Consider the following 26158-nt stretch of genomic DNA (forward strand, 5'->3'; position numbering starts at 1 on the left):
TTAAATTCCCCCGGCTCCCCTCAGAAACCTCAGACCCCCTCAAACCCCCCTGGCTCCCCTCAATACCCCGGTCCCTCTCAAGTCCCCTCAGCATCTTCAACCCTCCGGGTCCCCAGAACGTCCTCAGCTGCCCTCAGCCCGCGGGGCTCTGGGGTGGGAGGGCTGAGGGAAGGGGAGTCGCCGCCGGGCCGGGCCGGGCCCTCCGGCGGGCGCTGGCAACGGGCGGAGGGCGGGCGGGAGCAGCGGGCCGGGCCCCGCTATTTGTACGGGAGCGGGGCCGAGCCCGCCCCAGTGCCCGCCGCTGCCCGCACCATGCCGGGGCTCCGCGCCTCACCGCCCGCCTTCCTGCTGCTCCTCGCGCTCGCCTTCCCCCGGGGCAGCCTCGCCGTGCAGGAGCTGGAGCCCGGCAGCCGCTCGGCCGCGGCGGCGGCGCGGGTGGCCCTGCAGTACCGCAACTTCCAGACGGGATCCCTCGGCGGGCTCAGGGCGCTCGGGCAGGTCCGCAAGGCTACGCTGAAGGTAAGCGGGGAGCTGGTGGGGTGTAAAGGGGCCCTGGGAAAGTGTAATTAACAGCAATTATTACATTAGTACTGGTATATGTAACTGAGATTAGCGCGTTCCCACGCAGGGCACCGGGCGCCTTCCCGCGTCCCTCAGGAGCTGCTGCCCTATCCTCGGCGACAGCCGGGTCCCCGCAGGGACCGCTGTCCCCTCTCCCCTTCCGCAGGGACACCTGGCTCTCCTCAGGGACCGCTGTCCCCTCTCCCCTTCCTCAGGGACCCCTGGCTCTCCTCAGGGACCGCTGTCCCCTCTCCCCTTCCTCAGGGACCCCTGGCTCTCCTCAGGAGCTGCTGTCCTGCAGTCCCCTCCCTTCTACCACGAGCTTCATCTGAAGGCGATGCAGTTCCCACAGAAAACATACCTTAATCTTATAAAAATCACCTGGAATTGAGGTGGCAGAACGGGACAGGAGTCCCAGAGAGGAGCAGCTACAGGGACAGAGCCTTCCCGTCATGGGGAGCTTGCTGGGGATGCTCCAGGTGGTACTGGGGTACAGCCCTTCTCCTCCTCCAGGTTTGGGGGCTTTTTTACAGCTTATTCACTTTCTGAAAGTACAGGATCAGGCAAAAACTTCTGGGGAATGTTTGTCCCGGGCTGTAGATCCTGGGAGGAATGCATCACCTTCCTGGAGAGCCGAGGGATGGGATTTAAATCCAGCCCTGTGCTCCTGCTGCTGGGCAGCTCCTGAGAGCAAGGGCTGCTTGTTCTGGGTTCCCAGAACAACAAATTCTGCATCCTGGATTCTGCTGGGCAGCTCCTGAGAGCAAGGGCTGCTTGTTCTGGGTTCCCTGTGTGAGGTGCCAAAGCCAGCCCTGGATTCCACTGGATCCTTTCCAGGATCTGGAGATCTTCCACCACTTGTCCTGTGCAGCTCCTAAAACTTAGTAAGAGGGTGTAGTGTTAAATCTCCCCTTGCAAAAAAGATATTCCAAACCAACCAGGAATATCTGGGATGCATTAATTAATGCAGCCCTTGTGTTATAGAGATTATTGGGTGCTGAGCATGGAGGTGCTCCTGGGATATTGAAGTTTTCCTGTGAAATTGCTACAAACACCTATGACAGGAATTCTCTGTTATTTTATACTCTCCAAAAGTATACATGCTCCTTTTGTATTTCCTGGGCACTTTGCATATGTCTGCATGTAAATATTTCCTTATATAAACACCTGTGCCTGGCTGAGGAATAAGTGAATATTTGTGGGGAGGGAAAGGGGTTTTTCCACCCCCTATCAGCCACCTGCCTCCTCATACAGGAAGGAAAATAATTGGCTCATTATAGAGAAGTGAAATTGCTCCTTATTTCCTCAGTGCTGGGTGCTGTAGGAGCTCCCTGGAACCAGTCTCTGCAGTTTATTCCCTCCCCCCCTTTTTTTTTTTTTTTGCACACTCTGTGAAAACAAGAGGAGAAATGCAAGAAAAGTGGGCACTTCCTTCTTTCCTGTCCTCCCCTGGAAAAAAATGAAAAGCATTTCCTGCAAGGAATTTGCTGTATTACGTGAAGGCAAGAGGCAGAAATGTTGGGATTGGGGTATTTTTTTAGGTTTGTCTGGCTTGTAATTATTTTTGAAAGTGGGCTAATTTCCTATTGGTTACTCTGTTACTGGAGCTCATAAAATCAGGATAAATTTTTAGTGGAATTTAATAATGAGCACAGTAATTTAATACTAACTTTATTAGCCCATGGGCTGGTGAAACTGGTAATTGGAAACAGGACTGGGAACTCTCTTAGATGGGAAAGATCTTTCAAGTTCAGGCAAAATGAGACTTTCTTTCCTGGCAAGGAAATGCCAAACCTGGAATAATCCTTACCTTGCTGTTGGATGCAGATGGTTTTTGTTGTCCCTTATTTTTTCTTGAGTGAGGATCTTCTAGGAAACAGCAGCTCGTGGAGTTGGTGTCCTGCACTTTAAAATAGACTTTTGATAATGAAGCATTGGTTTGTGCCAGCTGAAGATCCCAGAATTGAAAGGGAAGCTTCTGGGAGCAGTTTCCCATCCCAAGCTGCCCTGGAAATCCTCATTCAGGAGTAGGGAGGTGAAGGGGAAAGGGAAAAGCCAGGTGACCTCGTGTAACATTTGCTTATATTGGACTAGAAAATCCAGTTTCAAATACCCAGGTGGACATTTCAGAGCCTCAGCTGGACACAAGAGCAACACCACAGCTCTGCTCCCTGATCTCAGAAATCAGTTAGAAATGTTCTTTAATGTCCAGCAGTCAGAGCCCCACGTTGGGTGGGAAGGGCAGAATCCATGGCAGGGACAGCTGTGACTCCTGTTCCCAGCTTCTCCCTGCCCAGTGATCCAGGCAAAAACTGATCCCAGGGGAAAATCCTGGTGGGAAAACAGAGGGGGAGAGAGGGAAACCTCCTCAGGAGGTGGGGAGAGAGGGAAGTGCAAACTGATTGGAAACTGATTGGAAACCGATTCCTCAGGGACCTGCAGTGAAGCTGCTCTGAAATTGCTGTTTTGGCCCTCCCAGGACTGAAAATCTTTCAGGAAAGTTGCAGTAATTTGGAGCCCAGAAGTAAAATAATCCCGTGACCCAGATATTGAGTGGAAAAATGAATTACTCACTTGTTTTCTTCTCTTTTTGGACACTTTTATCTTTGGCTGCTTCCCTGGGGGTTGCCAGACATCCCTGAGCTCTGCTCAGCCCACACTCTGGGATTGAGTAACAGCATTTTGGGATGAGAGTGGGGAAAAATTGTGGAAATAAAAGTTTTCCTTCAGGACCACAAAGACTTTTGTACAATTATTTTGTGCCAAATGGAGCTTCTCCCTGGTGAGCTCAGGTGTTCACACCAGACTAGATATTTGTTTCAGCTGTGTGGCATCATCTGTGAGCTGTCTAGGGAGCAGAAGTAGGGTGGTCGGAGCTGCTAGCAGTGCTCTGGGGGAGTTCTTGCAAATCAGGAGGGAATCTCTGCTTCAGAACCCCCAGAAACACAGAATTCTGTGCTCTTTGAAAAGTCCTGCTGACTATTGCAGCTTCTCTCTCCTGCAGGACTGAGGATGCACAGGAGTAAACCTGGGTCACTGTAAAAATCCCCACATTTAACCAGATGAGGGGTGTTGTAAAGCACAGCAATAACACCTCTTGGGTGGCTTTACAGCAGTCAGAATCTTAGACTTAGATGTGGTTATTGCACGAGGTGAGACCCTTCTAAACCTAATTTCATTGCAATCACTCCTTCTTTGGTGATCCTGCATTTCAGAAGGCCAGCTTTCACTACTCTGCCCATGTCCCACTGTCACTTTGAGGACAATGTTTGAGGCAGTACACAAAAAGGGCAGAAGGGGAGAAGGAGAATACAGAGAAGAAAGAAATTATCAGAAAGTCTGAGCTCATCCTCTCTGTTTCCTGCACCTCCTTCATGGTGAGATTTGGCTCCACACTGGACTTGCCTCATCCTAAAGCTCCAGGAGGGGATTTTATAAAAATAGAGTGAGTGAAGCAATTGTTTACCTGCATTTTCCAGCTCTCTGCAGGTGCCACAGGCAGGTGCTGAGCTGAGGATCTGCTGTGGGTATGAAACTCCACTCACCTTGTACCAGTAGACATTTCCTGGGAAAAGTGTGCTGGGAACAGGAAGGCTCAGGGTTAGCTAAATAACACACAAAGCTTTGCTTTGGGTCTTGCAAACAGCCAGAATTGTGTTTAAACACCAAAAAAGACTAAAAATCAGTGATGTTGCACTCAAAACCAGGGAATTTCAGAAGGACCTTCCCTCCTCAGAGCTCCTTGCAGCATGTAAGGCTTTAATTCCACTGTTGGCTCCATCTTCTCTCTTCCAGAACATCCCAGAGTCTGGCCACAAGTATTACCTGCAGTTCAGCACTGAGGACTACAGGACTGGGGTGAGTTCCTGCTCTTCCTCCTCACCCTGGGCATTAAATCCACTCCAGCAGCTCCAGAACAGGGACAGTGTGTCCTAAACGGATCTGCCACCATGGAAGGACCTTTCTGCTCCTCCCTGCCTGTCTCTGCTCCAGGGCTCACCTGAGTGAGCACCAGGCCTCAGTCCCAAAGGGAATTCTTGCTCAAGTCATTGAGGCAACCAAAGGCCTGAGTGGAACTGTGCAGTGGCCCCAGGCTGGGCCCCTGGACCCTCTCAGGTCCCCATTTTCCTGCTGTCCACACCCCAAAATGGGAATCAGGAGTTGACAGCTCCACGGTCTTTCCAATTCCACCCCCCTCCATTCACTCTGCCCCAGCTGTCAGCAGCATTTTTACTGCCCTCTTCCTTCACACACACTTTGTGGAATTCAAATGATTTTCAGAACTTACTGTGAAGCCTTAGATTATTTTTGTTTCAAGGCTGGCACAATGAAAAGTCCCCTGTTATCAATTAATGTTGTTTTTTGAGCTCTCACAAACATATTTCCAAGATGACTTGGAGCGTTGTCCTGTCCTGAAAGCAGGACAAGCATTAATTAAAACCTTCTGTTAAATCCCTCTAGTCTTGTGGTTTTAACCTCATTCCTGGAAAAAAGACAAATAAAATCCTCCTTGACACTCTCCTAATCCCTGAACAGCTTCATACAAAGAGTGAGTTGCTGGTAGATAAAATCTTGATTTAAAAGAACAGTTTCAAACTCTCCCTTGACAGGAAGATGCTGGGAACTGCCTGGCTACAGTGCTCTTTCCAAAGAAAAAGTCCCGTCCTGTTGTCAGCATCAAGTGCTCCCACACCAAAGACCAGAAGGAAATCCAAGAAGAAGACAACAGATTTTACCAAAGGATCAGGCACCAAAGCAAATCCATAACTGCAAACAACATTCCAGGTACACTCCTCCAAGTATTCACCAGTATTTCACTTTATCTAAAGGGCGTGAAGGACACCAGCATTTGAAAAGGAGACACATTCCTGACAGCAGCACCCCGAGCCCCTCCTGCTGTCAGAGCAGTCCCACTTCCCCAGGGATTTCTGGGAGAACAAAGCCCCTCTGGATTTACCACTGGCTCTCAGCCCCATCCTGTGAGGGTGGTTTGGGTTTAAAAGCAGCTCCACACCATTTCTAAGTCAAATCAATGCAGATTGTCCTCCAGGAATAACAACACACCAAACCCACACACCTCCCCAGCTGTGGCTGGAAACTCACTGAGGATGACCAACACAATTTTTCCATCCTGGAAAAATCCCATCTTTTCTCCCAGCTGGGTAAGGACTCCCATTACTGTGGATTTTTGGGTTTCTCACCTCATCATGGGGATCCCTCTCTTGGCAGTGTCAGCTGTGCCACACTTTATACTCCCCTGGGACTGCAGGCTCAGCACCATTGCCCTCCCTGTGACACATCAGAGGGAGGAGCCCCATGCAGGAATGGTGCTGTGCCAGGCAAAACTGCTCTCAGGTTCATTGTTCTTCTGCTGCCCAGCCAGAATTAATATTATTTTCTCTTTCTCCTTGCCTTGCAGACAGCTATGGCAACATTGAGCCTGCCCTGGAGCCAGTGTGGGCTCTGGCTGTGGCTGGCAGCAGCTCCATCATGTGGGAAAAGTCCACGGAGACCTTGGGATACTTCCTGGCCCAAGTGAAGTCCGCGAGGCAGTGGGTGAGTGGGGCAGGAGGGACAGGGGCAGCACAGAGCCCTGCCCTGAGGGGGATTCCCCACATCCCAGGGCCTGCTCCTCACCAGCAGCTCCACCTCTGCATGAGCACTTTGGCCAGGTTTTGCTGGGAAAATTGTCCTGACCTGGATCTGCAGGGGCTGCAGTTCCTGAGCCCCTGGGCAGAGCCCAGCAGCCTCTGCCCCCTGCTGACACCTGACACCAGCCCGAGCTGGGCAGCAGCTCCAAGGCTGCAGCACATCCAGCAGCACTTCCAGAGCCCTCAGCCAGCTGGGATCCATGGGCAGGATCCAGCTTTGCCTCCTCAGCTATTCAGCATCTCTCTGAAGGGAGGTTCATGCAATTCTCAGATGTAATTGAGGGTTAAAGTCAATTAATTAGCACCTGGTTTCAGTGCAGACAGGCTGCAGAGCCACACAGCTCTTGGTGGCCTCAAACATTCCATGCAGGAAGGGCTCCTAATTCCATCTTTCCACAATCAAAACCCATCTCACTGCAGCCAGCAACCACAGCCACAGGGCCCTGCTCACCTCCTTCCCTGAGCTCCAGTAAATCACAGCAGACATTAAATTTTAACAATATAAACCTGTGCTCCTGATAATTCTTTCCTTTTTTTACACCTGCCCAGATCAGGAAAGACGATTTTATTGAGTTTGACTACACTGTGCTCCTGCATGAAATCCCAACCCAGGTAAGGAAGTGCAGGTGAACAACCCCTCCTGCCAGCAGGGGCTGAGCTGCCTCAGGATGATCAGATCTGTGTTTAATTCCCTGCTCCAGGAAATCATTTCCTGCCACATGCGCCTGATGTGGCTCCCCGGGCAGCCTCTGAAAGTGAAACATTTCTGTGCTCCCGAGGCCCACGGGGCAGACCAGGGATCCGGGGCAGAGTCTGGATCAGCTGCTGGGCCTTCAGCTGAAAAGGGAGCCAGTTTCTAAGTGAAATCCTCAGTTTTGTGGATATGGATCCAGTCAGCAAACCCTTGTGTTGACAGACCTGGACCTGGCATTGTCCTTCCATGCAAGTCAGTGATTGGGAGTGGTTTCACTGATTGTTCTGTGCCAAAATTAATTCCTGTCACTTCTTCAACAGCGAGATTCAAGTTCTGCAGCTCTGCCTGAACCCTCTGCTACTCCATATATACACAGATGAACATACAGCAATTGATTTGATGTCACTAATTAACTGTTACTTAAGAGTTTGTAAACAAAATTAATATATTTGGATAAAAATCACGAGCAAAGTGTTAATCTGTCACTAAGAGAGATTTGCCTACTAATTTTTTGCCATGTTTTGGGCTAGAATCATGCTGATTTTTAACTCACATCTCCAATAAACCAAATGCCATCACTCAGGGTCGAGGCTGGGTTTTCTTTCTGCTGCTGTTGGAGCCCAAATTTGCACATTCTCTGTCACCTCGAATCAAACCAGACCTGCAGAGCCAGGGAGGCTCCTTGTGGATGAATCCCCATGTTTAGGAACAGCTCCTGTGTCACTCCTGCCATGTCCTGTGCCACCAAATTCTCCAGCTGGGTTCCCAGCAGATCCTCCCTGTCCCACCTCTGCTCACTGCAATGTGCCAGACTGTCCCAAAGTCCCCTTTTTTCCCCATCAGCCAGGTTTGTGGCAGGATAAATCAAACCCTTCCCAAGAACACCACGTTCCTGAGGAACAGAGGCTCTGGGGTGGCTCTGCTGTTGTACTTGGGGTGGTTTTCACAATCCTCGAGCTGTAACTGGGAACAACAACTCAAGGATTTCACACAACAGCTTTCCCTGGATGTTTTCAGGCTGGGTGATGTCAGCTTCCCCAATTCCAGCATTTTACACAAATAAGTCTGATTTCCTGGCTGAAGCTTTTCCCCTCAGCACCCAATAAACTCAGGGAAGCAGAATCCCACACCCTCCTGGTGTTTTCTTTCCTGCTGGGAGAAAACAGTTCTCATCATCAGAAGTGTGAAATCAGGGAGTAAAATTCCAAAATTCCTTAAAGAAGCTGTTGATTAAAATTTCTTTTTTGGAATTAAGTCAAGAAAGTAGGATGGATTTGGCCCTTTGGGACTCTGCTTTTGTCTCCTTACCTTGTTTCTGCCTCTGCTCTGCAGGGCTGCAGTAGAGCATCAGGCACTTCCCAGGCCCCAGGCTGGTGGAACTGGCTGCTCACAAACTCACAGCAGTTCAGCACCTCCACAGAACTTCTGGACAAGTAGCAAAGCTGTGGAATTCTAAGGCAAAGTCTCCCCCAGCTGCTTTTAGGCCAAGGCTTCAGCCTAAAACCTCAAATCATACAGCAAAGTTCTTGGGGTTTGTTTCTTTCCCGGGTTTGTGGAGAACCAGCACATCTGGCAGAACTCATCAGCCAGGAATTCACATCACAACTGGTCTAAACATAATATAAACCCCATAAACAGAAATATAAATCACATCAATAGAAATAAACCTCAGAAACACAAATATAAACCCCAAAACCACAAATAAAATCATACCCACCCTTTTTCTTGTCCTATGTTGACACTGCTTTTATCAGACATCTCCAAATTCTGGGGAAAGTGCTACATTTGCTTGTTTTAGAAAACTTCCAAATGTCTGAGAACCTGCAGGGCTTTTCTGGGGATGAATTCCAGCTGAGCATTCCCAAAACCAAAGCCGTGGATGTGCGGGAATCAGGGATTTGTCCCAAGGCAGCACCACAGGGACACCCCACCTCTCGCCTGGGATCCACCGGCAGCTCCAGGCCCTGGCAAATCCTTTCCCAAGGTTTCCATAAATCGTTTTCCAGCCCTTCCAGAGGAGAAGCAGCCTGGCTGCTCCACTTGTTTCTGTCTGGGAAGCAGCAACGCCAGTGCTGTGCCAGGAATGTCGCTGGGTTTGAACTGGAACTTCACTCCCTGTTTACTGGAATCTGCAAAAACACTTTTCAGCTGAGCAGGGCGGGAAGGAGGAAAGAAAACTCAATGTGGACATTCTGGGAATAATTACAAATACAGAATGATGGGAATATCTTCTCACCTAACGCCTTTGAGTCAGCAAAGTCAAGTGATTCCTGAGCTGAACATCAGCTGCAACTCGGCCTCTGGATTGCGAGATTCTGGGAAAAGGGATCTTTGGTTTGGATTTCCAACCAAGAGCCAAAAGCCAAACCCGTACATGAATCCACACCCCAAACGCATTAAATCCACATCTCCAAGCCACACAGTAATTCCATCTTGTTCCCAGCTTTGGCAACTCAGCTCCATCCTTGTGCACCAGTGAAAATGGATTTGGTGACAAGCAGTGACTGATGGCTTTGCCCAGTGGCTTGGGACTTTGGAGGATCCTGTGCCATTTCCAAAGGATTTGGAGGGGAAAATTCCATCTGCTCCCTGGAGGGAAGCTGGAGCACCACGTGCCAAGGGAGGTCCCACACCCCGTACCGGTCCAGCAGCTCTTACCTCACTTTAACATTTCCAAATAAAGATGTATCAAGTAAAAAATAAAATTACTTTAATAGATCTTGATTAAGACAAATCATCAGCCGTGTTTTAACATCTATTTGTTACAAGAGCATTTACACTGAGCAATCCCGTGGTGATCCCCTGGTGCTGTTGACACCACCCCAGAGGAAAGGTTCCATGATAAAATTCCAAGTCCAAATCCCACTGGAGCCCACCTTACCCAGCCAGCCTGGGCTGCTCCATGGCTTGGAAAAGCGAGCTGTTGGAGAAGGCTGGGACAGACTGTTCAGTGAACTCCAGAGGAATCCCATCAGCTCTTGGCTTTGCCCTTTTTGGCAGGAAGTCTCCCTGTTGCTTCCAGGTATTTGTTGATGATTTCCTCCTGAGTGCTGGCTGAACAGGGGTGGTATTTGGAGTATTCCATGGTGTATTCCCCTTTTCCCTGCAGAGTTGGGAAAAGCAAGAGAGGATGGGCCGTGTGCAACCCTGCTGGGCACACAGTTCCTGTCTGTGAAGGGATCCCAGGGATCCTCCACAATCCCACCCAAACCAACTCCTCAGGTACAGGAGAATTGTTTGCCAGGAATTCCACAGCTCTGGTCTGATCTGATCTCATTCCCTGCCGCAGCTGCCAGGGACAGGATGATCCAATGAGCCCAGATTTACAGATTCAAATATGTTTTAACAAAAAGGACCAGGGGGGCTCACCTCTGTGCAAGACCTCAGCTCTGTGGCATATCCAAACATATCGTTCAGTGGCACCTAAAATGCAAACATGTTTGCTCAAAATCAAGTTTTTCCCATCACTTTTGGGCTATCAGCTAATTAATCCCAATTATGACATAACGAGTCAGTGCTGTCTGTAAACAGCTCTGATTTACTAGTCTGCTGTTATAAAGTATCTGTTATGTTAATTAATTTCTATTTGCAGTGTGTTTTCAGCAAGAAAATCTGACAGTCTGAGTGCACCAGGAACTGGAATGTCCTAAATTCACTGATGAGTCAACCAGCAAGGTTTGAGGTGTCTGCAGACATTTCTCCAAGGATAATTTGGGAAGCAGAAGGGCCACAGGGTGTGGCTGTCCTGAGCCCCTCACCCAGCAGGAAAACACCCAGTGATCCTCTCCAATCATTTTCAGGAGGGAGATGGAGGAACACTGAAATTGAGTCAACCTACAACTGTACCCATGTAAACCGAGGAAAACAATGGAATCAAACCCAGGGTGGGGGAAGGGGAGGTGAGGAGCAGCGAGCACAGACCTCAGCATAGAGGGTGAAGTAGCCCTCGGAGCCGTCCTGGCCCGTGATGACGCCGTGGCGCCGGTTGATCCCAGCTATCACTGCCCCCTGGAACTCCACGGGAGCCACCACCTCCACGGCCATGATGGGCTCCAGGATGCGCACGGCAGCGTTCTCCATGGCTGCGGGAAGAACACAATGAGCAATCCAACACCAAGGGGATCCTGGCGCAAGGCAAGCTGCTCCCGTGCCCAGCAGCAGGTGGTTTATGGTTAATGTCGGGGAAAAACTATGAGCAAGACATGGAGTTCCAGCTCCGGCCTTTCATTCCTGGAGCCACAATCTCAGAATCCATAAGGCTGGAAAAGACCTTCAGGATCATCGAGACCAACCTGTGCTCACTAAACCTACTGTGAAAAGCCACATCCACACTTTGCCTAAGCAATCCGGGGATTGTCACCCCACCACTCCCAAGGCAGCCCCTTCCAGTGTTCAACCTCTCCTTCAGTGAAGGAATGTTTCCTAAAAATGGCCCAGTTTGGCCAAATGTTCTCTTCCTACCCTGTAAGGATGAAACTGCTGGCGTTGCTGCACTGAATTCTAGAAAAACAGGATTTTGTTCGTACAGTCACAGGAATTACTGTGCCTCTCTCAGGAATTCTATAAACTCTTGTACATGTTCTGCTCCATAAAACTGGGCAAGCTTTGGGGGGATGAAGGGAGGGATGGATGGGGGGATGGATGGATGGAAGGAAAGAAGGAGGGATGGATGGACAGAAAGGGGGAATCGGCGGGCAGATGGATGCATGGATGGATACCAGCCAGCAGAACCCATCCAAGGAGGAGGCTGTACCTTGTTTGAGGGCTCCCTCTCCTGCCCTGATGAAGGAGATCTCGTTGGAGTCCACCATGTGGTGGGCGCCGTCCTCCAGCACGAAGCGCACCCCGGAGATGCGGTGTCCTGACACCAGACCCCTCTCACAGGCGTCTCTGAACCCCTGGGAACGACACCTCCCTGTCACCAGCAGGGACTGCAGCCTCTGCACTGCCAGCCTCTGCCACCTCAGCTTGATTGTACAAACAAAAACCACACAATAAGGAAAAACGGCCTCAGGGTTTGCCTTTTTAAGGGATTTCACGGCCAAACCCCAAAGAATGCTTAGTGTGGAAAGAGCTCTTGCCTGGGGAACAAGATTCCTTTAAGACTGTTTTTTTTCAAGATTTGGCAAAAATCTTCAAGTGTTGCAGCATGGAAAAATGAAGGAATAATTGTAGGTTATTACAAGAATTCCAAGATGTTGGTAGGTTAATTAAAGCTATGTGTAATAAATTATACAGTGAGGCAGTCACAGAGGAGATAAAGAAAGAGAATTTGGGAACTGAGGCAGGAAATGGAGCTTAATTACAGTTTCCTCTATAACTGACCTAGAGAAGTCACAGGAGAAGTTGCATATTTTGGGCTTGGGAGGAGAACTGTGGGGCCACAACCAGAAGCACAAGAGGCCAGGAAAAAGCAGCTTGAGCAGGAGGCTCTCACAAGGGAAACCGAGGCAGCACACACCACCAAAGACAACAGCAGCTCCTGAATCAGCTGGAAACTCCAGGAATGCAAGACATGGAGTAAAACCACACAGCTGTGATCCTGCTGCCACTGGAGCAATGGGAAAAGCCTCCTTTCCTGGGGCAAGGCAGGCACAGCAAATGTGGGTGGTACTGCAGGAACACGACAGCAATCAGGATTTTCTGTGTCACAGAGAAAGGTCTGTACCTTTTCCACAGCGGGCACAAACTGCTTGGGAATATTTGTGCCAATGGTTCTGTCCTCAAACTCCAGTTTGGTGAAGTCCTCTGGCTCCAGGGGCTCCAGCACTCCGATCACTTTGCCGTACTGGCCTGCTCCTCCTGACTGCTTCTTGTGGGTGAACTCAAACCTAAACCCCAACAAGCCCCCAAACACCACGTCACTCCTGACACTATCCACAGCTATCTGTGGAAATCCATTCTGCATTTCAGACAATCACAGACTGGTTTGGGCTGGAAGGGAATTTAAATCCAAAATTCCATGGGCAGGGACGCTTTCTGCTATCCAAGGTTGCTCCAAGCCTCGTCCAACCTGGACACTTTCAGGGAGCAGCCACAAATTCCCCGGAACACCTGTGTCACGGCCTCCCCACCCTCCTGGAAAGGATTCATTCCCGATATCCCACCTAACGCAGTGTGACACGCCCTCCCGAGCTGGGCAGGGATGCGCTGCCCCCGCAGCGCCCGGCCCGTCCCGCGGAGCCCGCCCCGCCCGCTGCGGCCCCGCCCGGCGCTTCCTGCGGGAGGAGGAAGCGGCTCCCGGGCCATGGAGCAGCCTCCCGGGCCACGGAGCAGCCGGGCCATGGAGCTGCCTCCCAGCCACTTCCCGGCCGCCCGAGCCGCGGCCGCGGCCGTGGGGTACCTGCGGTACCTGCGGGGCGGCCCCGGGCGGGGGCTGCAGGTGCGGGAGCTGCGCCGCGTCCGACGCCAGGTGAGCGCCAGGGACCGGCACGGGGAGCGGGAGCCGGCACCGGCAAGGGCCTTTCCCACGGAGCGGGCAGAGCACGGGGACAGCTGCACGGGAGGTGTGGAGGGTCCCGCTCCGGGGACATCCCAAACCTGCCGGGCGCGTCCCGGTGTCACCGCTCAGGTGACCCGCCTGGGCTGGGCGATGTGCAATGTCCTTGCCCGCCGCAGCTGCTCTGGCGTTGTGGCACTGCCACCGCGGCGGTGACACCTGGCAGGAGCTCGGTGTCACCGCGGGCGGGTCAGCGCATTGGGACACACCCCGTGTGTCACCTGCGGTGACAGCACCGCCGAGAGAGCCCCGGGGCACGGCACCGGCACAGGGCCAGGAGGAACCTCCCGAGGAGGAGGAGGAGGGTGCTGGGTGCTCCTGTGCGTGCCAGGACACAGCCCAGCCCTGCCCTGGGTCTGCAGGGACACCTGGCACTGCGGGGGCACAGCAAACCCCCTCCCAAAACAAGGGCACAGCAACCCCCACCTGCTCCCTTCTTGATAGCCAAAAAAATACAGGGCATGATCCACTTCATAATAACCTGCACGATGGAATTAATAGAAGGAAGCGTTGAAGGCCTTTAGGTGAGTTTTTAACCAAGCAGCAAATTCTTGGGTAGCATCACACAGGAGCCCAAAATTGGCAATTCAGGGGTGTTCAAGGATAGAAATGAGGGTGGAGAGGCCCTGGCACAGAGTGCCCATCCCTGGAAGTGTCCAAGGCCAGGCTGGATGGGACTTGGAGCAACCTGGGACAGTGGAAGGTGTCCCTGCAGATGGCAGGGGTGGCACCAGATGGGATTTAAGGTCCCTTCCGACCCAAACCATCCTGGGATGCTCTGATTTTGTCCAGGATGCAGCCATTCAATATTTGCCAAAACAAATGTTATTGATATTTTCCCTTTTTTAGGACATTGATGATGTGGGGCACAAGTACTACCTGGAGCTGGAGCTGGAGGATGTCCTGGACAAAGTGAGTCAGACTGGTTTAATTACACACTCTGTGCACACAGCACTTAATATTTTGAATCATGCTCCTGACTTTTCTGTACTGCCAATCAGGCCCCAAAAAGGCTGAATTTTAACCAAAAGGAACCCACTGTCCATGTGGTACCTCCCACTACACCACCAGGCAATGCTGCAGGGAGGACAAGGACATTTCAGTGTCACCCAGCTCCAACTGAACAGCACAGGGGACATTCTGCACCCAACCACTGCCCCTTCCATCACTGCAGAAAGCAAATGCCACCCTCAAACATTCACAGAAATGCCAGGAATTTAAACTTGTCTTAAATAATCACAAACCTCTCTGGACCAGACTCAGAGAAAACAGCAACTACATACAAATGACATTTTCAGAAGTGCAAACAACCCTGGTTATACACGTATTCTATCAGATAATAATGCACACCATGAACTCTGCCACAGGACAGGACTGTCACCTGCACTGCTGAGGTTCTGTATCACCTGGGCAGCAAAACCTCTGCTCCAGATGTGCAGGTCACAGTGCAAGGAGAGCTCAGGAGCACAGAGGAAGCAGACCAGGAGTTCTACAATCGGATCAGGAGCCTGGAAAAGGAGCTTGTGGCTGAGAACATCCCAGGTACAAGCCAGAGCTGGGAGAGGGCTCAGGCCTTCACCTTTCTCTTTTTGGGGGGGTCTGCAAGCACAGCCACTGCATTCGTTCCTGATTCTGAGTGTTCTGGAAAACCAGCTGGCACTGGCACTGCCAGCTGTCCCTGCTCCCTCTGAGGGTGTCCAGGCACAGCTCATCCAACTCCCCAAATGCACAACGAGGGGCTGCTCTCACCTCAGAGCAGGCCCTGCCTTGGAGACCTGGGATTTCTATTCAGAGAAAAAAGTGGAGAACACCCTGGCAGTGTCCCAGGCCAGGCTGGATGGGGCTTGGAGCAGTCTGGGACAGTGGGAGGTGTCCCTGCCATGGCAGGGGTGGCACTGGATGGGATTTAAGGGCCCTTCCAACCCAAACCACTGCAGGAGTGTGTGAAGTGGGAGGAAAACCCAGTGGTGATGGCGCTGCTCTTCCAAAGCTGTGGAAGGCTGTGTGACAGGAGGGACTGGAGCAGCAAGCCCTGTGTGAGGTGATAATGCTCTGTTAAGGGCTCTCTTTGACACCCAGTGTTTCTTTTGGTTGCAGACAGCCATGGGAACGTTCCCCCAGAGCTGGAGCCCATCCACCTGCTGGCCTGGGTGGCCTCTGGCTACGTGATCTGGCAGAATTCCACCGAAAACACCAAGTTCCACCTTGCCCAAGTTAAACACGTGAAGCAAGTGGTGAGTTACCAGCAGGAACAGAATCCCAGCCTGGTCTGGGCTGGAGGGACCTTAAAGCTCATCCCATTCCCCCCTTGCACAGGCAGGGACACCTTCTACAGCCCAGGGTGCTCCAAGCCCATCCAGCCTGGCCTTGGTTTTCCCTGGAAAGCATTCATGAGCTAAGCAGCTGTGGCAAGGACAATAAATTAAATTAACAGAATTCCATAGATCCTCACAGTTTTGCTGTGTTCTATTAGAGAAAATCGATTCTGAGTTAAAAATAACCCTAAAGTCATCATCAGCTTTCAATTCAAGGCAATTTTCCACAGGAGCCAGGAAAAAGCAGCAGGATTTAGTGTTTAGAAAACAGAAAGCTCCAGAAGTTTTCCCTCTGAACAGACAGTGAATGCCCAGGAAGTTCTGGGTCTGAAGGAAAGACAAGAATTCCTTGTGAAAATAGGATTTGTGAATGTTTTGCTCCCTCTGATGGCATTTTAGAGAATTCACAGCTGCTGCAGAGCTGTGCACCAGTTTAAAGATCCTCTCTAACAAACTTACGGACAAAGGAGACAAATAACTATTAACTAACCCAGATTAACTGCCATCTCTCTAGTTTTATCCCTTTTCCCCTGAAAACACAGGAAAATGATCTATTCCAAAGGCCAGGGATTATTTTGTCATTTAGAATCCCTGGCTGTCACTCCCAGAAAGGCCTCTGGAGTGTCCTTATGCTCTTGACAATTTTATTTGGGATTGTTTGGGTTAAACTGACACCTTCTAGAATGAGGTGTTCCCATCCCAAAGAATTCCTGACAGATCTGGTCTCTGTAAGGCAGGAATTAGCAGTTTAAAGCTTTACATTCACTGTCTCCAGAGCAGTTTTAGAATTCACAGAAATTCAAACCAGGAGCTTTTCATTTTGTTGCAGTGCCTGAGCTCCACCTGCTTCATTTGTGATCTGAGCTGCCAGTTTTATCTGAAATCCATCAGAGAATTTTTGTGATAACCACAGAGAACTGAACCACTTTCTCTGAGGTGGGAGAATCCCCAAATTCAGCTCTTTTCATCCTGTCTTTCCAGAAAAGAAGTGATGAAGATCTTCAGTTTGACTTTGTGGTTCTACTCCATGAAATGGTGTCCCAGGTAAATAATTTTACTGCTGAAAAGCCTTTTTTGGGTGTTTTGAGACTGCAGCTGTGTGAGCTCCAGCTCACACACAGATCTGATCCTGCAGGGTGAGCTCAGGGTCCCCATCCCTGCCTGTCTCAGCACTCCAGGAACAACAGCAGCAAGTCCAGCTGCCTTGGGCCTTTGGTGGGAATAGCTGAGGTTCAGAACTGGTCCCTCACAGCTCTCCCTTGGGACATCCCAGTGCCACAGTGGGCAGGGATAAAGGGAAGGGGCAGCTGGAGCAGCCTGGATGCTCAGCTGAATTCCAGCTGGGCTGTGGATGCCTCCATGGCCCAGGACAGAGACCTCAGCAATCCCAGTAACTTCCAGCAGAAACTAACTCCCAGAACAGCATTTACATCCTGTGCTACTCTCCAGCAAAATTCTGGGATCTGAGCAGGTGTTTTCATAGGAAAACCACAGAAAATTGGGAAGGGAAGTTCTTACTGTAAAAATCCAGGGATCTCCCTCCCAGCTCCAGCTCTGCTGCTCCTGACCCCCTGCACTCCCATTCCCTTGGGTTTAATTCCCAAGTTTTCCATTAGAAAGCTCCTGGTTGGCTAGAGGGGGGCAGCAGGGGTTGCTGACTGTGCTGTGTGTGCCCCACAGGAGGTGCTGCCCTGGGAGGTGACCCTGCTGTGGCACCCCCAGCACGGGGCCCGAGTGGCCCAGAGCCGCCCCGCGGGAGTGGGGAGCTCCTGAGCACCCCTGGCACACCTGAGCAGCACCCCTGGGAGCTCCTGAGCACCCCTGGCACACCTGAGCACCACCACCCCTGGGAACACCTGAGCAGCACCCCTGGGAACACCTGAGCACCACCCCTGGGAACACCTGAGCACCACCCCTGGGAACATCTCAGAGCTCCCGCACCTGGAAGGAGCAGGTGATGGGAGTGGGGACCAACCACAGTACAAGACATTAAATTAAACCTTCCTGGGTGTTTCTGATCCCAGAATTCCAAAGGGACTTCCTCTGCCTCCAAGGGGACGAATGCAACCATTCCCAGCAGGAATACTCACGGCACAGGGGCAGAGATGTTCTCCCTGAAGGACACTTTGGGCTTCCCCATGGTGCAAGGACAACCATATTCCCTCTCCATTCTCTGCAGGAAGAAACCCACAGTGATTTGGGTTATTCCACTGGGAATTATTTAGGAACTTCATCAGGATTAGTCACTTTTTTGGTTGGGGGTTAGATTGATTTTTGGGGCTTTTTTTTTTTTTTAATTAACAAATTATTCCCCATAAACTTCTTTAAGATGTGCATCTTCAAATGCAGGAAAAGGAAACAACATTAATTATGTTATTAAAATTCAAGTTTTTCAAGGCAAAAATTACTTTTTCTTCATTTTGTCAATATTTAAGATGCATCTTTTTGTGTTAAGATTAAAATATAGACATCAGCTGGAATGAAACAAATCCCTCTAACTACTCCTTTCTCCCTGCACCAGCTTTTATTAGGCAATGATACACTTAAAACCACAGAGAGGATTTTTCTGTACAAATTAATTATAATAAGGTATTATTAATTATTGTAAGCTAAGCCTACTAGAGAAAAGTGTAATCGTTAATACATTTTTTATGGATTGTACCAAATTCTAAAAATATTCCAGGAAATATTTCCTTTTAGAAGCCTTCAGAATGGAACCACTGGAGAGAAAGAAACTTCAAATGTTGACTTAAAAGTTCAGCTTTTCCCTAAGCAGCTGGAAGGACTGGGAAGGAGGAAGAGGAGATGGGAAAAGCAGGCAGAAGCAGAGTCCATGGGATGTGCTTCCCAAATTACCTGGGCATAGATTTCCAGGTGCAGCTCCCCCATCCCAGAGACAATGGTCTCCTTGCTCTCCTCATCAAAGTGGATCCTGAAGGTGGGATCTTCCCTGGTGAAGCGGCCCAGGCCTTTGGAAAATTTATCCAGGTCATTCTGAAACACAAGCCAAGATTTACTCAGCATCCATGAGTCCCTCCAAGAAGAAAGCCTCAAGTTTTCCCACCCACTGCTGGAGCATTTCTGCTCTTTGGGTTATTTTATGGAAGATTTATAACTCCTGATTAAAGTGTTAATTATTTATTTCAAGTTCATGTTGCTGGCTGAGTGACAGCATCCAGCTCTAGGTTATCCAAGGGATAAAGTCTTGGATACTTGGGATAAAACACTTTGCCACAGTGCTTAGGCTGTTCCATGAAATCACAAAGCAGCAAAGGGAGGGAACTCAGGGGGAAGAGGCTGATCCAAAGGCTCCTACCTTGTTGGAAGGCTTCATAGCCACGGAAATGACAGGATCAGGGATATGGATGGATTCCTGTGTGGCCAAGGAAAAGGGGATTATAAATTCCAGCAAAATCCTGATGACTGGCAGTGCCTGAGGCAGCCAGGGCCGGGGGGGCTCACCATGGAGATGTCAGTGCTGGTTTTATCCGTAAACGTGTCCCCGCTGGCACAGTCGATCCCAAACAGGGCACAGATGTCCCCAGCATAAACTTCATTTACATCCTGAGGGAAGGAAAATTCCTCTGCAGACAACACTGGGATAACAGAAGCTGTGGCTGCCCCTGGATCCCTGCAGGTGTCCAAGGCCAGGCTGGACAGGGCTTGGATCACCCTGGGATAGTGGAATGTGTCCCTGCCCTTGGGGCTGGATGATCATTAAGGTCCCTTCCATCCCAAGCCATTCCAGGACTGAGTTTGTCCTTCCCTCACACCCAAACTCCACCTGGATTATAGAAGATCCATAAACACTGTGTTTTAAAGCTTGACACTGAGCTTCTTAAAACCTTCCAGCTTGGTTAAAAACCCTGCAAATCTCCCTCTTTATTCCAAGGACAAAAGGGAGGGCTCAGCTTGGATTAATTCAGGATCAAATGAAGCAAAGACCATCCTGTGCTTCAGGATCACCACCCAGGGTGATGCAGGGGCTCAGCAGAGCTGACCCACCCAGGGTGATGCAGGGGCTGGCAGCCCATCCCTGGGGATCCACTCACCTCCATGTTGTCCGAGTGCATCCGGACCAGTCTCTGCACCCTGACCCTCTTCCCCGTGCGGGTGTTGTAGATGTAATCTGACTTCTTCAGCATCCCCTGGTACACCCTGACGTAGGTCAACTGCCCAAACTTGCCAGCCTGCAAGCACAACCCACCACAATCTCATCATTTGGGAACCACTGATGCCTCAGGTTTGAGCTTTTCCATGTTTCACATTCTGTGCTGCTTTGGTGTGTGGGTCTGAGCTTCACATTCAGCGCTGCTGAGCTCTGTGCACAGAGCAGGGAGACAAAACAATTCCTGCTCCAGCTGGGCACCAAGGACAAATGAGCCAAATCTCAGCCCAGGAGCACAAACTCCGTGGGCTGGAGAGAGAAAAACAAGCAGGGTGGGAGTGCCTGGGCTAAAGCTGGGCTGGGACAATGAACTGCAAGGTGCAAATGGAGCAGAGCTGATCCCAGGGAGAGACCCTGGGAGCGCTCGTGCATTTTGGGGCCATTTTGGGTCATCTTGGGGGCAGCCCTGGCTGGGCTCTGGTGCTGCCCAAGGTGGGTCCATGGAGGAGATCCTTGGAATCAATCCCTGCTTTATTCTGGAACCCCATCTAGTGTCTGTTCTAGGTCAGCCTGCACAAGGCATCACCAGCACCAGTTCCAAGTACCAGCTGCACTGACTAAATGTGGTGTGAATTTCCACACTACTAATGGAAATGAAAGATTCTCTGCAATGGAATTTGGCAATTTCCTGAACCAATTTTTCACTCCCAAACCTTCCCAAGAGACACGTTACCATGGAATGTGGCAGCCATTTTCCATATTCCATAGGAATCCTGAAGTGCTGCTCTCTAAGTAGCAAACAACTTATTTGCCTTAATTTCTGTGCCTTTTCCTCTCTCTCTCATGTCCCATTGTTTCCAAGTGCAGGATTTTTCCCTGAAAATATTTCAATTAAGCCAAGAACCCCCCAGATGTTCAAGTTTTAACTAAGAAAACCAGGAAATACTTGAGGTCCAGAACCCACCCTGAAGTTCCAAACTGGCAGAGTTTATGGATTTTAGGGTTGAAGCCTTTTCTTCAAAAAGAAGTTAAATTTCAATTGAAGTCAAACATAAACTGCTTTTCAGTATAAAGGGATTTAAAAGTCTGCTGTAGGTGAGTTTTGGTAGCACCACCTGGGCTCTCTCCATTACTGGGAAGGTGCAGAGTGAGACTCACCTCCAGTTTGAAGGCAAGGCCGATAAAAGGCTGGGAATCATCACGAGCAGAGTTCAACAGGAACTTGGTTTGGTCCTGAGAATCCCTGAGAAACAGGAATGAGAGGGAGCAGAGTTAGGAACCAACACAGGAGCCTCCTCCAAACATTTACAGGCTCTGCTGCTGGGGTTCACATGTCTGGGTGGGCTGTGCTCCCAGGAACAGGGACAGGAGCAGAGGGAACAGCCTCAGGCTGGGCCAGGGCAGGCTCAGGGTGGACATCAGCAGGAATTTCCTCATGGAAAGGGTGATGAGGCTTTGGCAGGGGCTGCCCAGGGAGGTTTGGAGTGCCCATCCCTGGAGGTGTCCCAGGAAGGGCTGGAGGTGGCACTCAGTACTCTGGGTTGGGTGACAAAGGGAGGACTCGGCACAGCTTGGACTTGATGATCCTGGGGCCTTTTCCAGCCTCAGGGATTCTGGGATTCATGTCCATAAGAATAAAACACTATTTGCACACTTGGGATGTGCTCCCTGCTCTAGGCAGGCCATGCTTTAAGGGCTGCATTAATTCTAAAGAATTATCTGACAATCATTGTCCAAATGCAACTGAATGTGGTAAAATCCCAGCACAGAGAGTAACCCTGGAATGAGAGAGGAGCTTTGGGACTTTGTGCCAAATGCTGGTGAAACTGTTTGACATTTATGGTAAAGGACTGTGGATCTTGTTAGAAATGTTTCCTGCTTTGAAACTATTCCATGGAATCCCTGACTGGTTTGGGTGGGAAGGGTCCCTAAAGGTAGCCCAGTGCCGTGGGCAGGGACACTCTCCACAGCCCTGCCCCTGGACACTCCTGCTGCTGCTGGATGCACTCACCCCTGGTTGAGGAGAGCGTAGTTCTCCACCTCAGAAGGGTTGGGAAGGTATTCCAGGACAGCATCCAGCAGTGGCTGCACCCCTTTGTTCTTCAGAGCACTTCCCACGAGGACAGGGGTGAAGGATTTCTGCAGCGTTGCCCTTCGGATTGCCAGCTGAAAAACATCCCTGTGAATTCCTCCTGCAGCACAGCCCAATCCCCTGGCTTTCCTGGGCTTCTCCACTCCTGGAGCAAAGAGCTGCTCCCACAGTCCCCTGGACACCCCCAGCACAAGGGCTTCCCATAAAAGCTGCTCTCCAGAATTCTTCAACAGATTGGGAACGGGCCCTCCCTGGGGGAACTGGAGTTCAGCTGACGTGACACAACTCCAGCCAACAGAATTCCTGATACATTTATTGAGGAATGAGGGGACAGGGACACAGGTGAGGGAACAGCCAGCAGGAGGAAGGTACCTTTAACTGTGCAGCTGTGGGAATCTTCTCCTCCAGGAACAGCTCCCCCAGGAGCTCGTCGGCGTTGGCCACGCACTCGATGAGCTCCCGGCGCCGCTCCGCAGCCTCCGCCCGCAGCTCAGCCGGGATCTCCTCCACCCTCAGGGTCTGCCTGCACACACAGGGAGCACAGTCACCCCCAGGAACTGCACAGGGAGCACAGTGACCCCCAGGAACTGCACAGGGAGCACAGTGACCCCCAGGAACTGCACAGGGAGCACAGTGACCCCCAGGAACTGCACAGGGAGCACAGTGACCCCCAGGAACTGCACAGGGAGCACAGTGACCCCCAGGAACTGCACAGGGAGCACAGTGACCCCCAGGAACTGCACAGGGAGCACAGTGACCCCCAGGAACTGCACAGGGAGCACAGTGACCCCCAGGAACTGCACAGGGAGCACAGTGACCCCCAGGAACTGCACAGGGAGCACAGTGACCCCCAGGAACTGCACAGGGAGCACAGTGACCCCCAGGAACTGCACAGGGAGCACAGTGACCCCCAGGAACTGCACAGGGAGCACAGTGACCCCCAGGAACTGCACAGGGATCAGCCTGCCCACCCCTGGTGTGACCACCCTGACTGAGAACAATCCACCCTTCACATGGATCCTGGGAAAAAAATCCCCTGTGAACATCAGCGTGTTATCTCTGGTGCAGGAGAGTCCTTCCCACTCCTGGCAGGGATCAGGAAAACCTCCCAGCAGCTCACCCACAGCTGATCTTCATCCCAGGGAGCCACACACGCTGCAGGATCCCCTCATGGAGCAGTCTCCTGCTTCTCCAGGTGGGAAGTGTGGCCACCACCCCTTCACAGCAACCAAGTCCTGCTGCAGCCACCCCCACCCAGAGCTCCCTGCAGGCCCCGAGCACTGGGAGAGCTGCAGGGGGACCCTCAGCCCCAGCACAAGCCCTTCCCAAACTTCCAGAGAGCTGCGTTTATCTCTGAAGAGAAACTGCAGGAATTCCTCCTGCAAAGAGCAGCTCCAGCTAGAAAAGAAGCAATTTCCAGGACTTACCCAAGTGCCCCATCAAAATAGATTGCTTTTTCTTCAATGAGATCTATAATTCCTTTAAAGTTTCCTTCCAGCCCAATTGGAATCTGAACAAAAGCTGCATTGTGTTTCAACTTGGATCTGAAAAAGGGAAAATAGGAATTATTGAATAAAAAAGTAATTTCTATGTGTGTGCTCCAAATGGTCTTTGAGCAACATTCCTCTCCCACGAAATCTGTGTTTTGCCCTTTAGACAGTGCCAAGATCTGCCAATATGGATAAAAACCACCCAGCCGTGGTTTAGGGCTTTGTATCCCACCTTTTGTATCCCACCAGGCCCAAGGAGCAATTCCCATGGGAAAGGCAGCAGGGGAAACCAGTTTGAGATTGATTGCTTGATTAAGGGAGTTGCTTCTTCCTTAATGAGTATTAATGAGTTTATCTCATGGATCAAATTAGGCAGGGAAAGGCTGGGAGTAAGCAGGATTTCCAGGAACCCAAAGCACCCTGTGTCACCTCCCTGCTGGAATTTCAGCAGGATCCAGGGAAAACTAAGAGGCTGCTCTCAAAGTGGGTCCTGATACAGTTCCATCAACAAAATAAACATCAAACCCCAGCCCTTGGTCACTGCAGGTCTTGGCTGACACCAATACTGGGGGGTTTTGGGACAATGGAGATTTGTCCTGGGTCAGATCAGGATTTAACCTTGTGTCAGGAATTCCCCAAACTGCAGCTGGATCCTTTCCAATACTGTTCCTAATGACCTGCCATGGGGAGGGAGGAATCATTGTAAATCCAAAACCTGAGCTGCTGCACTGCTCTGGCCGGGTTGGAGCCCATCCTGTCCAGTTTGTTGATGAAGGTGAGGAAGGGGACGTTGTAACGCTTCATCTGCCTGTTGACAGTGATGGTCTGGCACTGGACACCTCCCACGGCACAGAGAACCAGGATGGCTCCATCCAGCACCCTCAGAGACCTCTCCACTTCGATGGTGAAGTCCACATGGCCTGGATAACAAATACAAATAAAAATGATAAATGCACTGGAAAGGAACAACAGCCAAGGGAATCACACTGACACCAGCTCAAGTGATGGAGCACAGAGTCATGGAATGGTTTGGGTGGGAAGGGACCTTAAAGCCCATTCCACCCCTGCAGGGACACCTTCCACTATCCCAGGCTGCTTGAAGCCCCATCCAACCTGGCCTTGGACACTGCCAGGGATCCAGGGGCAGCCAAGCTTCTCTGGGCACCCTGTGCCAGGGCCTCCCCATCCTCCCAGGGAACAATTCCTTCCCAATACCCCATCTATCCCTCTGCCAGTTTGGACCCATCACTCCACGTTCTATCACAACCAGGGACACAAAGATGCACCACATCCCCTGCATCCATGAGGAGCAGCAATCCCCAGGTGCTGCCAGCTGCCCTTACCTGGCGTGTCGATGATGTTGATGTTGGTGTCCTTCCACATGGTGTAAGTGGCTGCAGACTGGATGGTGATGCCCCGCTGTCGCTCCAGCTCCATGGAGTCCATGACAGCTCCAACTCCATCCTTACCTTTCACCTTAGGGGAAATAAAAAAATTAGTCCAAGGAGTTTGCTAAGAATTCATATCCCATCCCTGGAAGTGTCCAAGGCCAGGCTGGACAGGGCTTGGAGCAACCTGATCTGTGGAAGGTGTCCCTGCTCATGGCAAGGGGTGGGATGGGAGAGCTTTAAGCTCTCTTCCCACCCAAACCATTGCAGGATTCCGTGAATCCATGTGCAGGAGTGATGCTGCACGGACTGAGCATCCTCCCTCACGCAGAAAAACACAGTGTGGGGGTGAGTAAGTCGCAGGAAGATCCCGGTGGGAGCTCAGCCCAACCTCGTGCATCTGCGCGATCCTGCCCGTGTAGAACAGGATCCGCTCCGTCAGCGTGGTCTTGCCGGAGTCGATGTGAGCCGAGATCCCGATGTTCCTGATCCTCTCGTTGGGAAGGACCCCCGAGGAGCAGTGCCTGCAGGAGGTCAGCAGGAGCTGCAAGGCAAGAGAAGGGCACTGGCTCAGCCAGGAGTGGATCCAACACAGCTCACAGGACACCAGGAATGGGACGAGGGGAAACAGCCTCAAGCAGTGCCAGGGGAGGCTCAGGTTGGACACCAGGAGGAATTTCTCTGTGGAAAGTGTGGTCAGGCTTTGGCAGGGGCTGCCCAGGGAAGTCTGGAGTGCCCATCCCTGGAGGCGTCCAAGGAATTCCTGGAGATGGCACTCAGTGCTCTGGGCTGGGGACAGGGTGGGCATCGGGCACAGCGGGGACTCGATGGTCTTGGAGGGCTTTTCCAAAGTAATATACCCTGGGATTCACTATGCCCATGGCTAACCTGCCAAACCGCTTCCCCACGGCTTCCTGTCAATCTATGGCGAACCGGTCACCTCGAGCCGAGTGGCCTTTCCAGGGTCACCTCGGAGCTGTCACCGCACCGCGCACCCCGCGCGGCCCCTCCACGCCCGCCCCGCTGCCCATTCCCGGTTTCCCTGTCCTCATCCATGTGACCGGCGGCTGCTCGTTCCCTGCAGCTGCTGCAGCCCGTCCGGGGCCGTCCCTGCGCCCTCCATCCCTTCTGCTCCCGGCTCCCTCCCCTCCCTGGGGCGCCGTTCCCTCATGGAGGCGCGGGGCGGTCCCGCCGCCGGTACCTGGATGTGCCGCGGGCGGCCGGGGGCCAGCCCGGCCCGTAACACCCTGAGCATGGCCCCGGCTGCGGCTGCGGCCCCACTCCCGGCTCCAATCCCGGCTGCGGCCCCGGCTCCAATCGCGGCTCCAGCCCCGGGTCGCTCCCGCCTCTTCCGGGGCCC

At 51.6% G+C, this 26158-nt stretch overlaps 3 protein-coding genes across 7 annotated transcripts; 2 read left to right on the forward strand and 1 right to left on the reverse strand.

The window, feature by feature from the left end:
* Positions 1-266: 266 nt before the first annotated feature.
* Positions 267-7484, forward strand: LOC132331918 (ovocalyxin-32-like). The gene is made up of 6 exons (XM_059855866.1): positions 267-519; positions 4357-4419; positions 5172-5346; positions 5981-6117; positions 6762-6824; positions 6914-7484. Exons 1-6 carry the CDS (start codon positions 313-315, stop codon positions 7070-7072), a joined length of 804 nt encoding a protein of 267 aa, XP_059711849.1. The 5' UTR covers positions 267-312; the 3' UTR covers positions 7073-7484.
* A 2110-nt stretch (positions 7485-9594) lies between these two features.
* GFM1 (G elongation factor mitochondrial 1) lies at positions 9595-26157 on the reverse strand. The gene is made up of 18 exons (XM_059855862.1): positions 26000-26157; positions 25190-25342; positions 24754-24886; positions 24126-24330; positions 23348-23464; positions 22293-22443; positions 21840-21994; positions 20987-21071; positions 19773-19910; positions 19183-19284; positions 19037-19093; positions 18577-18714; positions 17811-17893; positions 12575-12737; positions 11660-11804; positions 10828-10988; positions 10276-10329; positions 9595-10009 (listed from the first exon to the last, which is right to left on the reverse strand). Exons 1-18 carry the CDS (start codon positions 26051-26053, stop codon positions 9878-9880), a joined length of 2226 nt encoding a protein of 741 aa, XP_059711845.1. The 5' UTR covers positions 26054-26157; the 3' UTR covers positions 9595-9877.
* Positions 13126-18867, forward strand: LXN (latexin). Of its 5 annotated transcripts, none has more exons than XM_059855869.1 (7): positions 13128-13318; positions 14255-14317; positions 14773-14947; positions 15503-15639; positions 16702-16764; positions 17401-17508; positions 17577-18124. In XM_059855869.1, exons 1-6 carry the CDS (start codon positions 13154-13156, stop codon positions 17491-17493), a joined length of 696 nt encoding a protein of 231 aa, XP_059711852.1. In that variant the 5' UTR covers positions 13128-13153; the 3' UTR covers positions 17494-17508; positions 17577-18124. The 5 variants fall into 5 exon arrangements, with proteins under 5 accessions (XP_059711850.1, XP_059711853.1, XP_059711854.1 ...); XM_059855868.1 differs by having other exon boundaries at positions 13129-13318; positions 17401-17528; positions 17575-18124; XM_059855867.1 differs by lacking the exons at positions 17401-17508; positions 17577-18124 and adding an exon at positions 18404-18867 and having other exon boundaries at positions 13126-13318.
* Position 26158: the final 1 nt, after the last annotated feature.

This window comes from Haemorhous mexicanus, chromosome 10 (genome assembly GCF_027477595.1).
Source record: "Haemorhous mexicanus isolate bHaeMex1 chromosome 10, bHaeMex1.pri, whole genome shotgun sequence".
NCBI classification, from domain to species: domain Eukaryota; kingdom Metazoa; phylum Chordata; class Aves; order Passeriformes; family Fringillidae; genus Haemorhous; species Haemorhous mexicanus.

What these genes read in the sequence shown, in the direction of transcription:
- LOC132331918 (XM_059855866.1), top strand. Translation starts at nt 313, where the DNA reads ATGCCGGGGCTCCGCGCCTCACCGCCCGCCTTCCTGCTGCTCCTCGCG. An exon ending in TGAAGTCCGCGAGGCAGTGG is followed by an intron (nt 6,118 to 6,761) that starts GTGAGTGGGGCA and finishes ACACCTGCCCAG; the next exon opens with ATCAGGAAAGACGATTTTAT. An exon ending in TGCATGAAATCCCAACCCAG is followed by an intron (nt 6,825 to 6,913) that starts GTAAGGAAGTGC and finishes TCCCTGCTCCAG; the next exon opens with GAAATCATTTCCTGCCACAT.
- LXN (XM_059855867.1), top strand. Translation starts at nt 13,154, where the DNA reads ATGGAGCAGCCTCCCGGGCCACGGAGCAGCCGGGCCATGGAGCTGCCT. An exon ending in TGCGCCGCGTCCGACGCCAG is followed by an intron (nt 13,319 to 14,254) that starts GTGAGCGCCAGG and finishes TCCCTTTTTTAG; the next exon opens with GACATTGATGATGTGGGGCA. An exon ending in TGGAGGATGTCCTGGACAAA is followed by an intron (nt 14,318 to 14,772) that starts GTGAGTCAGACT and finishes ACTCTGCCACAG; the next exon opens with GACAGGACTGTCACCTGCAC.
- GFM1 (XM_059855862.1), bottom strand. Translation starts at nt 26,053, where the DNA reads ATGCTCAGGGTGTTACGGGCCGGGCTGGCCCCCGGCCGCCCGCGGCAC. An exon ending in CAACATCATCGACACGCCAG is followed by an intron (nt 24,331 to 24,753) that starts GTAAGGGCAGCT and finishes TTTGTTATCCAG; the next exon opens with GCCATGTGGACTTCACCATC. An exon ending in TATTTTGATGGGGCACTTGG is followed by an intron (nt 22,444 to 23,347) that starts GTAAGTCCTGGA and finishes CTGTGTGTGCAG; the next exon opens with GCAGACCCTGAGGGTGGAGG.